The following is a 14,733-nucleotide window of genomic DNA, read 5'->3' as shown; positions in this document are numbered from 1 at the left end:
CGTCATGTCCCTTGTCCCGTTTTGGTGCGTTTGCGCGAGCTCTTCCGTCTGCACTGTCGGAACAACATCTCCGCCGCCGACTTCCTTCGTCCGTTTGGATAAATAGCTATGGATGTGCCACCCGTGGTTTGACCATGTTCCCGAGGCGTCGAGGAGATGACTCTATTTGTAGCTCCCAACAGCCACCGGATGGAGTCTGCCCCTCCTTCGCCTGACCTTTGCTGAGATTCGGCTAGCGTAGCGCCCTCATGTATTAACTTGACAGCAAACAGCCTGGAAGACGGCGGCCAGCAAAAGTACCATCGTCACCATGTCCGCTCTCCCTGCAGCGACACTCCCTTGCGCAACCACGATCGACCATGTTACATCTTCCACGGCTTCTGTGCTCTTTCGTCACACTGACCCTGCCCTGTACTGGTTCGCCAGCAGCCGATAGTAGGCATGCGGGCAGGGTTGGGACGCGTGCACTCGTCGCATGCCCACGGAGCTTTCTCGGGGGGATGTAGGAAAGTCGTGATTTGCAAATGTACGTTGGGTGTTGAGTGAGCGCTCTCGTTTCATCTCTACGTTGGCTATTCTCCCTTGCAGCGCGCACCAATTTCTAAGGGCAGGGTCGGCCCCGCCCTAGCGAGGCGGGCCCGATAGGTTGACCGTTGTTGGCAAGTTATGATGGAGGGCGGAAAAGCCCGGGCTTGTCTTTTCCCAACCTAATCTTAAGCCTAAAGGCTGCCTAGGAAGAAGAAAAACAAAAACAAATCCGGGAAACCGGGCTTTGAGGTGGACTCGGAAGATCGAAATCAGACAGGGAACCAAGATCAAACCGGCGGACAAGATCTCCTGACAAATGGTCCTAAAAGTAAGCAGCAAAGGAAACAGAAGACGATATCACAAACCCGCGGGTGGGGCCAACCATCGGGAGCGAGGCCCCCCCCGCCAGTTTTCCGGCTCGAGGATTGATGCCACAACGTAACACGCAGGGCGGGCGCTGCTTGGGGGGGTGTTCGGCTGCCTGTGGCGATGTCCTCACGGCTTGGAAAAATCCTGCTGCCGGCGGCCGGCTGGGCGACAATCCAGGGTTGCCGAAACGAGCAAACCCAGGCGCCGCCTGCGCCTGTTCCCGCCTGCGCTCGTACGGCCGAGGTGGCACCCTAGGAGGAGTAGCACGTACTCGGCGTAGTGGCACAGTAGTGTGTAGTAGGCAGGTAAAGGTAGGCGTGTCTACATGCGGCAAGTTTGCTCGGAATGCATTGATGGAGGCAGATCTGGCCATCGTGTCAAAAGTAGCATCATGTTTGTTTATGTGGTCACCCTTGAATGTTTGCCCTGCATCTACTTGGCGCCAGGTAAATGCCTACTGCTTCGGCCATGACCACTAACACCACACAGTTTCCTGCTACGTGGGAAAAAGGCAAACAAACACGAAAAGCAACAACCCAATCGCAGCTCGAACGATTCGGCTCGTGACTTGAAAGCAAACAAAACAAAACCACAAAAAGATACAGGACGGCACGCAACCCCACACCATCCACGTGGACAGTCGGCCTCTGCCTACCGGGGGGGGGCGCTTTGGTTGTGGATTACTCCGTAAGGGGGTGAGTATCCCTTGCGGCGACCTGCAGGCGGACGAGAAGCTTTTGGGGAGGGTCAAGTTTATAAACCGTCCAGATGGGGCAGGCCGGTGAGCGAAGCCCTTTGGGCGCGGTGGGGTTGCACATGGCTCCTTCCTTTCGTTTCTGTGCGACGACAACTTGTCCTGGCTGGCTGATTGATGTCCAACAAGGAAGCTCCGCCTCGCCGCAGACCGTCCCTCCCCCCATCCATCTCCCCACTTGGATTGATGCGTTCCAATTTCAAACCCGGCAAAGTGCGGGCTGGCTGGCTGGCGATGTATGGTAGCTGCGGCGGTGACGCGAATTACACGTCAGAGCCGCGCTTAGCAGGACCGCAGCGGGCTGTTTCTGGGCTGCCAATGCTTTGGCGACCGTACTATACCAAGGGTCAGTCAGGCACGCACCCGCGCAAGGGACACGGGACAGCAACAACAACAACAACAACAAAAAAAAACGGAATCGCAACATGTGGCGTTCGTGCGTGACCTGCACGTGCCCAACACCGCCACCCGTTTCTCCTCTCCGCTGTATTGATGCCCATCCAGCCGAAGGCCCGGCGGCGGGTGGGCGCGTCAGAGAAGCAGCAGCACTCGCATGACACCCCCATCCGAATCCCCATGCCCCTCAAGAGAGACTACACACGCACACGCACAACCTCTCAGGCGCTGACACGACCTGGGGCTGGCCCCAAAACGCAGCCCGCCCACACCTCTCTGCACGATTACGGGCGCTGGGGCGGAGATGGGCAAGTAAACTGGAGCAAGGGCTTGCCGTTATGTATGTCAGATGTCGCGTACAAGTCACACAAGGAAGGCCGAGAAAAGGGGGGCGGGCGGAGGTAGCCTGGAAATGGGGCTCGGGAGGGAGGAACGAAGCCCGACAGACGCTGCGATTGCTGGGCCGGTGTGACGGTGTGTCCCAGATCGTCCCCCCAGATGGACCAGTAGAATGACGAGGCGGAGTTCACCGGCGAGGGGCAGAGGGGAACAATAACTGGGGGAGGGGAGCTTAGGGGTTGCACAAGACATGAGCGGATTGTTTGTGCCATGCGAATGAACATGCGGAAACACAAAGTGAAACAGAAAAGACGAAAAACGGATAAATGGAAGAAGGGTTAGCAAAGACAGAAAACAATCAAATAAAAATATACAGGTAGGGTGGGAGAGGAGATGGAGACGGTATAGAGGGAGCGGCGATTGCGTGGACAGAAAGCAAACGACACCATGTTTGCCGTCTGGGCGCCAGATTTCCCCCGAAAGGTGCACGTACGTCGGGGCCCGATGCGTGTCAGCAACCTATATGGATGGGCAAACATCAGTGGATGGGCAGAGGAGAGGAAGAAAAAAAAAAAGGGATGGATGAGACGGCAAGGCGCAGGGTGCGTCGAGATGCGGGTGCGTGCCAGAACGGGGCCCTCGTCGGACCGGTGAGAACATGCCAATTTGCCTGTATGTATGTGTATGTGCGTGTGTGGCCTCGGCTCCTGGGCAATGTGTAATGCATCGTATGGCTGCCCTCTTTTTCTTCTTCTTTTTTCTTCTTCTCTCCCTCGCTCTCTCTCCCATTGCCGCCGCTACGGCGCATTTACTGCCCGAACCCAAATAGACCCGTGGGAAGCATGGAGGGGGGCAAAGCAGGCGACAAGACATGACGATGGAGACCAGAGGCGGTGACGTGGATTGGCCGCGCCCTTTTCTCCCCTCTGACGACGGGCGGCAAAGGCATGGAGCAGACAGGCCGGGATGGATGGATGGATGGATGGATGTGACGGATAATGGAGGGGACGCAGCGGGTGAATGGAGTCGCCCGTCGGGGCCCATCTGACTGATGCTCAAGCGCGTAGCCGTTCAATGGCGGTGACAGGAGGGAGAGGGAGAGTGTGATTTTCCTCTTGGACCCTCGTCAATTCGTCTGGTTCTGGGCTGCAAGAGAGAAGAAAAAAAGAAAGAAAAAAAGACGCGGTGGTGGCAGGTGGAGTCTAGGGCTGCGGGGGCAAACACGAAACTCTCCTTCACCGGTTTCAGTGCGTCGAACAAGATCTTTTGACGGTCATTCGAGCAGGCGCGCGCGGGAGGATAAGGAGATGGAGGTGGCTGGGCTGGGAGGGAAGGCGTGATTCGTGGGATTCGGAACGATGGATGGCAAGCCCGCACCGTGCTGCTACTACCATCAATCTTTGTTGCTTGGCCCGCCGCAGGCCGGCCACTCAAGGCCGCGGCTGCCCGCTTTTGTACATACTCGTCGTCGACGCCGTACACATTCTCCAGAGTGCCCGACGGCCTGACTGGCTGGTTTGCCTGGCACAAAAACCCACGTGCACAACGGGGCCCTTCGGGGTGCCGCTTTTTATTTTATTTTTTATCGACGACTTGCGGCCCTTTTTCTCACCAAGCAGACCGCTCTGGATTCATCGCACTGGCCCGTTCCCCGCCCGCAAAAAGACCCCGTGACAGGTCTTTTAATCCTTGTGCTGTTTTTGCTTGTTTGCTTGGCTGAATGTAGAGACCCGTGCCTAAGGGTAGGTACGTAGCAAGTCCTTACCTCTGTGTGTCGGCCCAGCCGTTGTCGCCGTTGTCGCCGTTGTTGGGATGCTTGTCGCTGTTGAAAGTGCTTCCCTGATTTTCCTAACAAAGGTGGTGGTTTTCGGTACCAGCCGAGAGGGAACGGTTTGGCGGAAACGCCTTGGAGCCCACAGCGTTGGGCGAGGTGCGGATCCCCCCAGCCGTGGAAATCTCCGGGGTGGATCCCTGGACTGTGGTGGTTGCGCGCCTCGTAAACTCTTTGTCTGGCCCGCTGCGACGTCGGCGAAGCTATCTCGTGGAATGTCCGCCCGCCCGTTTTTCTGCTTCTACTTTGAGTAAGCCAGCCGCTGCTATAACCGACTTTTTACGTCACAAAAGAGGCAGGAAAAAAACCATGCGTTTTCACGGGTGTTGTGATTCAAGGTGGCGTCTAGCACACCAGGGACAAACTAAAGTTGACTGTAAAACAAGAAAACCCATATCCAGAAAGCATGACCCATGTCGACGAGGGTTGTTTTTCCACCTCTTTCGATCCCGATACCCCTAAAACACCAAAGCTTGAGACCGCTAATAAAAAAAACCGCAGGAAAAAGAAGAAAACAGTGAGAAAAAATACGTGCAAGTTCTGGTTCCGCAGCACGTGAGTCCGATCCGTCTATACTGTGATTTGCTGCTCCTTATTTCCTTCAACTCCGAATCCCAGGCGTATATAATAGTTTTGGGGGACGCTTGGTCTCCCCACCGTGGTGTGGTGGCTTTAAAACACGCGGCGCTTCGATGTCGTCGAGGTCTGCTGCGAGGATGGGTAGTTGATCATGTGGTCCCAAGGCACGGGTTCCCTGCTGCCCTTTTGGCAGTCGCCTGTTTTGCACCACCATGTTAGCGAGTGGATAATAGCAGATACGAGGAAGGAAGGAAGCCACATACTGCAGATCTCGTGTGGCCTGTATTCCCTGTTCTCGACATGGGGCTGGCACCGCAGCTGTGTCCTGATAAACTTGGAGCACCACATTGCTGCGATGATGCGGTGGTGTCCGCAGTAGTATTCGCGCTGTATCCAGAAACGACCGCAAGGTTAGCAAGCAGTCGGTCAGATGTTGTTTATTTCTCTTCAAAGGGGAAAGCCAGGCTTACATCTGTCCATTCGCACATGTTGACGGTTGTGTGGAAGAGTGGGCGGGTAGAGGTGGAAGGTGGTGGCGGGGGCGGCGGTGGTTTCGGGTGGCCCGTTGGCAAACGGGATGCCGCTGGAAGATGGTAGGGAGGGAGGTTGTCCCCTTCGAAAATTTGGGCTCGAGATTCCAAGCCTGGTGTCGGCGGGAAGCGGCGGCGGTGTCGTCAAAGGTAGCTGAATCCCTTGGTATGTGGTATTGATAGTTGAGTAGTGAGTGGCTGCCTAGGGCTATAGCAGTGGGCCAGGCAAAGTAAAATGCCCAAGACGGGTTCGACAAAGGCGTCGGGAAAGATATATTAGACACGAGCGTGTCGAGATGCAGATGGGCGTGTGTGTTGATGTGCCGATGTGGTGTGTCCGGCTTGTTGGATGTTCTGGGTGTTCTGGATATGATTGGGGTGCTCAGTGGATGGTGGTGGCCACGGGCGGCTTCTTAAAGGAATCTCCAGAAGCCGGGCAGGGCCCCAGTCGTCGAGGGAGCTGGACCCAAGCAGCTGGAGGCTTTCCAAACGAGTCCCGGTCGAGCCCTACCACCTAAACCTTGCCCATCATGCAGACGGAGGTGGGACCTTTCTTTTTTGCGATGGCGAGCTTTTTTTCCCACATGCCGGGACTGCTTGTCGAAAAGCGCACTTTGAGCGACAGCCAGGACAGAGGGCCGGGGGTGGGTGTGGGTGTGGGTGTGGGCTAGGTGTGGCTAGATATTCTTGGCCCCTTTTCTTTGGTTGGGCGTTTTTTTTTTTTGAATGTGCTTGCTGGGGGAGGGTGTGGGTGGATGGATGGTGTGTTCACTTCACCCCAGTGGGTGGTGCTCTGCTGCGTGCAAACATGGCCGGGGTGGTGCAGGAGCATGGGCTAGCAAGACATGGGCAGGGTCTGCAGCGACTGGATAGCGTCTGTCGGTCGAATTGATCTTCCTTTTGATGGGCATTGTGTTCCATTCTTTTTGGGGCTCTGTCCCACCCCCTCCGCCGTGCGGGGCGCGCAATTCAATGGTCGATGATGGAGTGGACGCGCAGGCAGGAATGACCGGGTCGGGGTTGGCGCAACGTCTTGCAGCCACTCCATGGATCAATCACGTCTTTGATACCGTCTTCCTCAGGGGGACAAAAACGATATCGCGGGTAAGCATAAGTGAGACAAGACAAGAGGGCAACGCGACTCGATCGATCAATGTCGTATGGAGGCCAGGGCAGGACTTGACGCAAAGTGCAGGCGGGGCGGCAGCCAGGCTGCTGTGCCATGCCAGGCTCTCTGCCCAGGCTCGGTCACTGCTCCAGGCCGTGTCGCCATGGCTGTCCTGCCCAAACGGGCAAAGTTAGGTGCCAGCGAGCGGACGGACGGCGCCTGGACGGAAACGGTGGGGGCTCCTAAACGGGCGCAGCGTCGTGGCTTCCGTTTTGCCGTTGATTTTCAGTGCAAGGTTTAGGAGGCAGCACAGTGCAGCCAGCTTAGCTCAATGCAGCACCTTCCCCCAGACAGTTCTCCATCATTGATCCATTGTCCACCCAACCCGCCAGAATGCTGCCGACACGCCTTTCCATCAATCCTGCCGTCTCGCCTGGCCTCCATGATGACAACCACTTGATCCCTCGGCCCTACCCGGTGTCGGCGCCAGCAAAGCCATAATGGGTCACGTCGGGCTCAAAGGCCGTTCGCAAATAAAACAATCGGGCTCCAACTTGTTTCGTCGCTGGCGACTCGGACGTGCCGGGGTCCAGGCAGTGGATCTTCTTGTCGTCGCCGCCTCGCCTTTCCTTCTTTTCTAGACCCAGCACGCAAAAAAAGAAAAGATGAACGACCCTCTCCAGGGGCACCAGGCCCCATCTACCCTCGCGGCCCAGCCGTCAGTTGGTCCCCGGGTGGATTCTCGGGCACCTCCATCACTGAAAAGAAAGAATGGGGATGAAGTCAGGAGCCAGTGCGTCTGTATGTCTGGTACTTGGCTACAGTACCTTGACTACCACAGACACACACACATCAGTCGGCCCAAGGCACCAAGGCAGGTGGCCGCGCCGCACAGAGCTCGAGTTGATTGCGTGTAATGTGACAGAGTCTAAACAGTCGAGCTAGCCTGGGGCTCACTTGCAATCTGTTCGGCCGCGCCCCTAGCTGCCGCCTTTGCCTTCCCCCTCAACAGCCCGCCGATCTAGCGATGAAGAAAGCAACAAAGGACACGCCATTCAGGGACCTGCGCCATTCCGCCGACGCTGCGAGACACCTGGCCCGCCCTACTGCAAATGAGCCATCATATCCATGTTCCACCGTCCTCGTTGCGAAATGCGCATGACCCACCCGGCCGGCGACAGGGCGCACTGCCGATCGAATCCCCATGGCCCCTTCCAGGCCGTCGACTTAGCTCGCCCTGGTCGTCGGATGGAGCTCGCCAAAGGCATTTCCAACTCGGCGGATACGCACGCCAGATGCGGCAGTTCGAGTCCACTCGTGGCTTCGGCTCCTCAGCGTAGAGCGGGCCCTCGACCACAGAGTTGGGCCCGGGAGTGACTGGCTGCGTGCCCAGTCCTGGTCCTGGCTGATCCCCCTGGTCGCTTGTGTGCGCAGAGATGTTTTCCTGACCGTCTCTCCTGGGCCTAGCGCCTCACCCTCTGGCCGTCTTTGTCACTATGGTCTTGTCACTGTGGCCAGGGTACGTGTGTGACCTGGCTGGGCCTGTCTTGTCCTTGTCCTGCCAGTCTTGCGTCTGCTTGTGCAAGGGCTTTACTTGCTGTGCGGGCTATCCATCCTCCTGCACAAACCTGGTGGTCGATCGTTTTAAACGATCCAAGCGGATTGAAAAGGCGCCCACCACTCCCCTCGCAGCGCATTTCCACTGGTCGACCGATGGGGGCAGGAAGCAAGTCACCAACAAGTCAAATGGGCGGCCGCCGGCCACTGGCTTTGCTTTTAGCTCTGTATGCTGCTGCCATGCAGGACCAAGGACCCTCTTCTGTTTCTGGACATGCCGCCGGGTAATTTATTTGCTGGAGCCTGCCGTGTCTGCCTGTCACCAGACCCCGCTGATCAGCCTTTCCTTCCTGAAAGCCAATTGCGCATAGCTTTGTGGTGCCGACTGTGGTGCCGACTGTGATGCTTGATAAGCGCTATCATTTCTCGTCTTTACTTTTGCTGCATCTCCTCCTGCCTTGGCTGAACGGGACCACTCAAGCCATTGGTCTGACCATCTTTATCTCCTCTGCTTTTCACTCTATTCGTCGGCTTGATGCGACGTCGGACAAGGCCTGGAGCTGCAACCCTGCTGCCTCCAAGGAATCTGGCTATCTGGCTCGCTGGTCACCTGGCGTTGGGCCGGATGCTCAACTCTGGCCCCCTTATTGGTGTGCTCGATACTGTGGCCCAGCCCTGGCGCCCCAGGCGCAAAACGCGACTCTCGTCACTTCTCATGTTTTATTCTTCTCATGTCTCGGTACCACACTTTCTCGGCTAACCATTCCCATGCTAGCCTTGATGCAATCCCTTGTTTTGCATGTTTTATTCCTTTTTGGCGCGATAACCCAAACACCCGCACGCCGCCGAGGCCAAGATCGACCGCATGCTGGAGTAGTCACCAGACAGCGACATCGCTGTGACTGTAGTGGTTTGAGGGGCAGCCAGTCACCCAGCCCTAGGCTATCCGCCTCGACACAAGTACGGCTGACGGAATACATGAAGCGGGCATGGTGTCGGCAAATAGGACGAAATCTCGCAGCTGCTAGACAGGCAAGCTTCTCAGGCCCAATGTCCAACGGACCTCAATAGGGGCACGTGGAGAGCGACACAAAAATCCCCGGTCGATGTTGGCTTTGAGGTTTGGGCTAGCGTGCATCTCACCAATACCAGCCAACCCCAACTCTTCTCCAGGCGCACCCATCTGCCTGGGGCTACAAGGTCCGATTCCACATGGGCGGAGAGCATCCAAGAGACACAACCGCAGCCAAAGCCTCCCTCTCCCATCTTTGGCCTTCCCCTGCTGCTTGACAGACAACGGAAGTTGATTCCAGAAAGAAGTCGCAGCTTCGAAGCTACTGCAGTGGCAGAACATTTCCCCGACCGTCCCCGGGCGACGCCATCGGTCATCGACGCCCCGTCCTAGGGTGTGCGCAAGCGTAAAAGTCCCGGAGGCGGTGACCCTTGCCTCCGGACCTGGCGAACAGCCTCTTTCCAGCGTGACGGGAGCTGCATGGGGGTGTGGTCGAAGCGGTGGCGCTGGGCCGAGCCTTACTGCTTGCGGCTCGGTTCCTCACCCTTGGCACTCACACAACCCTCAGCTCGCCCGCAGCTTCACCGACCGATGCTGTCCCAACAGACGGTGGCGCTGCCTCCCATCCCATCAGGATCGACATGAAGAGCCCCGGAGCGTGGGCAGACAACCGATCGGGGTAAGAGGCCGTCGAGAAGACGGCACCAGAACGCCTCTTTGCGCCATTGCGAGATGATGAGGACGAGCGGACGGCAGGCTCAGATTGTCGAACATCATGAGTCCTACGCTCAGCCCGTCAGGAGAGGTGACATGGACGCTGCCTCTTGGCTTTCGCTAGTTGGAGTCCAGAGCTAGCCCATTTCAGCAGCGAAGCGACACAATCATGGTCACAGTAATTGTGGCCAAAGAGGTGCACCCTCATGACCATGCTCGCTAAAGGCCACCCTGGCTTCCACGCTGGGGCAAGGAGATGCAAATCCTGTCCTTGAGCGGATCTCCCACGACGACCCAAACGGCTGGGAAATAGGCGACTCGAGTCCAGCGAGCAGGGGAGGCTCAGGGGCCTCACCCCCAGGCTCCGGAAGCGTCGCCCTGGCCTTCCGGACCGCACCCTGATTCCAAAGACCTGGATCCGAGTACCCACGCGCTGAGCGACGGCGGGCCTGGGCGTGGGAATCGCGTTCCTCCCAGCTGAACGGGACCGACACCAACGCCGGCGTCGCCACCGACGGGCTCGAGCCTCCCAGTCTCCCCGCTGGCCGCACTGGCAAATGCTCACATGACGAGTGAATATCGACTGTCCTGCATGCAGGCCACAAGCTTGGCCGGCCGTGATAAAAATAAAAATAAAAATGCAAGACTTGTTACACAGCGAGAGAGTTCGTGAACACAAATCGGCCGAGGCGGGCATGCGGGTCAGCGGATGGGCAGGCCGCCTGCGAAAAAGAAAGAAGAAAAAAACAAGAAGGAAAAAGAAAAGAAAAGATGCAGGCTAATCCAACCTCGTGTTGGTGTCCTGAGACTCATCCCCACCGATACGGCAGATGTGCATTTCATAAGTTACCTTGCACACGCGCACTCCCGTCCCGTATCCCGCTCGTTTCCGTCGTGTTCCCTCGTTTGCTTTTTGTTGTTTGCAACAAGATGGTATCGTTAGGGGGACGGTCCGCTGGCGCCCCAGCCCTTGTCATAGCTGGTAGCCAATGGAAGAGCACCCTCGTGGGGGGAGAGGTGTCATATTGCCACGGTCTGGGAGGGATCAAGCGCCCGGAGTGGTGTTCGTGCTAGCCTAGTCGTGCTAGTCTAGAGCAGCGCGCAGTTGGGGTCAACTTCACAAGTCCTCGACATGCGGAAAGTCTGGGTAAGGAGGATGGGATGGGGATCCTCGGGCCATGACTGGACGGCTCCTTCCTATCGCTTCCCGCGCTAGTAGGCAAGGTCGATTTGCTGACCCCGAATGCAGGCCGCGCACACCCTGTTTGACACTCATTGGGCGATCATAGGAGTGAGGGGGCGTCGATGACGGGATGCAGGCCAAGGGAGCGCCACTCGACTCTTTGCTTTTTCTTCACCTTTGTTTTGCCTCTTCCGGTCTCCTGGTTCCTTGGCAGTCGTGCCCATCCAAAACACGGCAAGGGCGGAAGCAACGCTAAAGCGACGAAAAGGAATAATGGGCTGGAAGGAAAGGAAAATGAACAAAAAGATGCCAGGGATGAAAGGCACCAAAAGGCCCCATTGGCAGAAAGGATTCCGCTGTTGGCTTCTCCACGCGATTGAAGCCGGTGAAATAGAGTTTTTGCCAGGGCGCGCCCCAATTTTACGCAGGAGCAGGGTTGTGAAGAGGCCGGTCACACGCGTATGTAGGCATAACAGTGGCTTTAAACGTTTAAATAAAAACAACTGTTCATAGTAACACAATAGCGGGCGAGGAATAGGACAAGGAGTGCAGATCTCGATGGCGAGCCTCCCACTTGGCGACGCGATGGTGCCGCGACCCCTGTCCTCGACTTTGTGACATGTCATAAAACGGCCCGACCAGTAAGGCCCCCCCAGGCGTCCTTCCCCCAGGTGGAGTCGGGGGTGCCGGTCAACCCCAACCATGGCCTTGGACCCTTTTTCTGCCGACGCTTCTCGCAAGAGCCGAGGGTGCCCGGGCGGTTTGCCGCTTGCGACCATGATGGAGCCGGCGCGGTATCATGTTTATCGAGATGAGAGGGACGGACGGGGGGTGTGTGGGTGAGTGTGAGTGAGTGTGAGTGTGAGTGTGAATTTGTGGCTGTGTTTAGTAAACATTTGCGTCCCTTTCTTCCTCTTGAACGACCCCGTCGTCGCATCGCGCGTGACAAAGGCAAGCCCCCACCCGCCTCCCCAGTCCTGGCGTGACTGCGCAATAAAGCTGGCGAGGTTAGCGACGAGGATTCTGTCTGCTAGGGTGGGAGGGAGGGCATGGCGGCCGCGCCTCCAACTCGGAGCTGGCTCCGGCCCACGACCACTATCGCTGGGCTGCCCTTGGACGGATGTGCCCAGGCAGGAATAGAGGATTTCCCTAGCCACTGCCTGCCCATGCCTAAACTTGCTTTTTTTCTTCTTTTTTTTTCTCTCTCTTTTATTCTTCAGCCATGCTTTTTTCTTTTTTTCCCCATCTCATTGAGGGAAGTGCGTGGCTGAAAACAATCCCATTCACCTACTTGACTCGCATTTGTGCATCTCGCCTCCGTTTCTAAAACAGACCTCCCCCCCCCCTGTGAGCTGGCAGGCAGGGGGGTTTGAAGAAGTCGAAAAAAACAAAGCAACCGCGAACATGTGTGTCATTTCTCAAGTTCGCCCTTCCTGGCACGGATGGTGAGAGATTGTCTGGCGACATGGCACTGACACAAGAAAGAAAAACAATTGCGTGTTTGCGTCCTTGTCATTCGCGAGCAGCGCCCCATTCTGACGAGTGGTTCGTGATGTGTCGTTTTTCACGAGGATGGCCAGAAGAAAGGAATGAAGAAAAACGCACGGGGGTTGAAATTGAGGGCAGCGTCCTTGTCTGATGATTGGCGGGAGGCCTTCCTCTGATCGGCACCGGGTTTCCCCCCTGCTTGCTGGCCAGCGAGCCCCTCCCACACCCACCTCTCCGTCCACAGGGTCAGGCCCAGGGTTGGAGTCACTTGTCCAGTCAGCAAAAATCACACTTTAAAATTAAATATCAAATTAACCGTTATAGTTATAAGTATAAAAATACCGTTATTAAATACAGAAATTTTAGTTTTATATAAATAATACCTAAGGTAGTTAACTACGTAGTTAAATATTACGTAATTTGCATTAGTTTAACTAATCGTAACTAAATGAAATGCATTTTTGACCGCTTACGTAATATTATTAAGTAATATAAAATTAGTATACTATTTTTTTGCCATTATTTTATGTGGATATAAAGAAACAAACGTTATACCTTTTTTTGTTAATTTTATATTTCATTGTAAAGTTTGACTAAAAAAAATGACTAAATGACTAAATTGTGACTAAATTCCCAACCCTGGTCAGGCCTCATTTTCATACTTGGCAAACCAGTCGGCCGGCCTCGGGATCGAGCAGGTCGCCGGACTGTGGAAAAGTGACCCGCCCTCGCACGCTCTCGCTCTTCTCTCCTTCCTCTCCTTCCTCTCCTCTCCTGACGCGACCCTGCTTTGTGTATTTGCCGTCCATGTCCAGGGACCAGGGGAGTACAGTATAAGTGGTGTGATGTTCGACCAACCCCCGGCTGCTCCATGCCGGGCCTGACCCAGAACCCTCGGTTGGCCTTGCCTGCGCAAAAAAAGAAGAAGAGAGAAGAAAAGAAAAACACGAGCGCCAATGTTCGCCCCGTTCACGCGCCCCGTTTGCGGGCCCGTCTGCACTCTCCCATCTCGTTCTTATCGACGACGAACCGCAGAATGGGCCCCACATTTCTCTTGGGACGTCGCTCTCTCCGTAGGCCCGGCCCTGGGCCGCCATTGAGTTCGCGTCCCTCCCGCCGATCCGTTTCAATGTTCTGCTGTCTGCTGCTCCCTCTTTCTCCATCGCTCGAACTCCTCGAGGGCCAACGAGGGAGGGGGGAACGCCCAATCGCAATCTTACGGAGGAGTCTCCGAAGGCGGGGGCCACCACCACCGTCCCCTCCCCCCCTTTTTTTTTTTTTTTTCTCACCCAAGCCTGTCTGCCGAAAGGGAACAAGATCGTCCAGGGCGTGATTGGCAGCCGAGTACAGGTCCCAAGGATCACAAACCCTAGTGCGGTGGATGCAAAATATATTTTCTTCCTTGAAAAACCAAGCCAGATTGATGCACCACCAGGATCCACCGTACAGGTATCAAGGATCAGAATTGTTAGTGCGGTGGGTCGACAAGGGGGTAACAGGGGTATCGGCCAAGGGGGTAAGGGTACACAGCGTGCCACACAATTTGTAGTAGAAATCAATGTATGTTGATATCTTATCTGTGGGTAACGATTCTAATGGGTTCTGGCAAATGGAGGTGCGGGTAGCGATACATCGATTTGGCGGGATTTTCTATGGTGAAAAATGTATCTGGGTACGTAGCCTAATTAGGAAGGATCCACCGCACTAACAATTCTGATCCTTGATACCTGTACTAAGGTTTGTGATCCCTGGGACCTGTAAGCGTGTGTGATGGCCTGAAACTAAGCCTGTCGGCCGCCTTTTCTCAGGCCCGCATTGTGCTTGTGGTACCAGTGAGTACTTGCGCGCATGAGGCGCAGGGCACGTGACGCGCCAATACCACACAAAGTCACATTTGTGTGATATGCATTTCCGTCATAACAAGCGCCGTCAAAGTCGAGTGAGTAGTGCTCCAGGCGCGGGCCGTCATAAGCAAACTGGGCAACGTACCATCCCAGCCCTCTTTGTCTCTCCAGTTCACGTTGGCACCCCACCGTATTAAATCTCCAACAGTTTCTGCGTCGCTGTCGTGCCGACTGTAACTAAGCAAACAGAGCGCTGTTTTCCCTCCCCGTGACGATGCATTTACATCGGCGCCGTGGCGGAGAAGGGCTGGAATGATCGAGGAGGTAGTGATGCCGTTGTGAATCGCCGCCCAGATGAGTGGCGCCATTGCTTTACAATCGGCTTTGTTCACATCTGCATTCTGCGCCAGCTGCCAGAAGAATATCGAGGGCATTCTCTTGGAGAGTTAGAATTGCTCAAATTAGCGGTGAGCGGCCCTTGCCGTCGACTTCATCCTTGCC

General features: G+C 55.9%; 7 protein-coding genes across 7 annotated transcripts; 3 read left to right on the top strand and 4 right to left on the bottom strand.

Annotated features, from left to right (window-relative positions):
* Positions 1-2,143: 2,143 nt before the first annotated feature.
* On the top strand, positions 2,144-2,794 carry GGTG_12430 (hypothetical protein; the record flags this gene model as incomplete). The annotated part of the gene is made up of 2 exons (XM_009230327.1): positions 2,144-2,387; positions 2,763-2,794. 2 exons carry the CDS (start codon positions 2,144-2,146, stop codon positions 2,792-2,794), a joined length of 276 nt encoding a protein of 91 aa, XP_009228591.1.
* Positions 2,795-4,889: 2,095 nt separating this feature from the next.
* Positions 4,890-5,284, bottom strand: GGTG_12429 (hypothetical protein; the record flags this gene model as incomplete). Its single annotated transcript, XM_009230326.1, has 3 exons — positions 4,890-4,993; positions 5,060-5,183; positions 5,267-5,284. The coding sequence occupies 3 exons, from the start codon at positions 5,282-5,284 to the stop codon at positions 4,890-4,892; spliced, it is 246 nt and encodes an 81-aa protein (XP_009228590.1).
* A 1,101-nt stretch (positions 5,285-6,385) lies between these two features.
* On the top strand, positions 6,386-6,735 carry GGTG_12428 (hypothetical protein; the record flags this gene model as incomplete). The annotated part of the gene is made up of 1 exon (XM_009230325.1): positions 6,386-6,735. The coding sequence occupies exon 1, from the start codon at positions 6,487-6,489 to the stop codon at positions 6,733-6,735; it is 249 nt and encodes an 82-aa protein (XP_009228589.1). The 5' UTR covers positions 6,386-6,486.
* Positions 6,736-9,376: 2,641 nt separating this feature from the next.
* Positions 9,377-10,414, bottom strand: GGTG_12427 (hypothetical protein; the record flags this gene model as incomplete). The annotated part of the gene is made up of 4 exons (XM_009230324.1): positions 9,377-9,479; positions 9,561-9,785; positions 10,012-10,305; positions 10,395-10,414. The coding sequence occupies 4 exons, from the start codon at positions 10,412-10,414 to the stop codon at positions 9,377-9,379; spliced, it is 642 nt and encodes a 213-aa protein (XP_009228588.1).
* A 2,630-nt stretch (positions 10,415-13,044) lies between these two features.
* On the bottom strand, positions 13,045-13,197 carry GGTG_12426 (hypothetical protein; the record flags this gene model as incomplete). The annotated part of the gene is made up of 1 exon (XM_009230323.1): positions 13,045-13,197. The coding sequence occupies one exon, from the start codon at positions 13,195-13,197 to the stop codon at positions 13,045-13,047; it is 153 nt and encodes a 50-aa protein (XP_009228587.1).
* A 62-nt stretch (positions 13,198-13,259) lies between these two features.
* Positions 13,260-14,149, top strand: GGTG_12425 (hypothetical protein; the record flags this gene model as incomplete). The annotated part of the gene is made up of 4 exons (XM_009230322.1): positions 13,260-13,461; positions 13,683-13,948; positions 14,004-14,060; positions 14,126-14,149. 4 exons carry the CDS (start codon positions 13,260-13,262, stop codon positions 14,147-14,149), a joined length of 549 nt encoding a protein of 182 aa, XP_009228586.1.
* Positions 14,150-14,291: 142 nt separating this feature from the next.
* GGTG_12424 (hypothetical protein) lies at positions 14,292-14,666 on the bottom strand (the record flags this gene model as incomplete). The annotated part of the gene is made up of 1 exon (XM_009230321.1): positions 14,292-14,666. A coding segment is annotated over one exon (375 nt), but the record flags the coding sequence as incomplete, so codon positions are not given.
* Between the last annotated feature and the right edge of the window lie 67 nt (positions 14,667-14,733).

Source organism: Gaeumannomyces tritici (assembly GCF_000145635.1).
Source record: "Gaeumannomyces tritici R3-111a-1 unplaced genomic scaffold supercont2.8, whole genome shotgun sequence".
NCBI lineage: Eukaryota > Fungi > Ascomycota > Sordariomycetes > Magnaporthales > Magnaporthaceae > Gaeumannomyces > Gaeumannomyces tritici.
The sequence above is the reverse complement of the archived record's forward strand: the minus strand, read 5'-3'. Positions and strand labels throughout refer to the sequence as shown.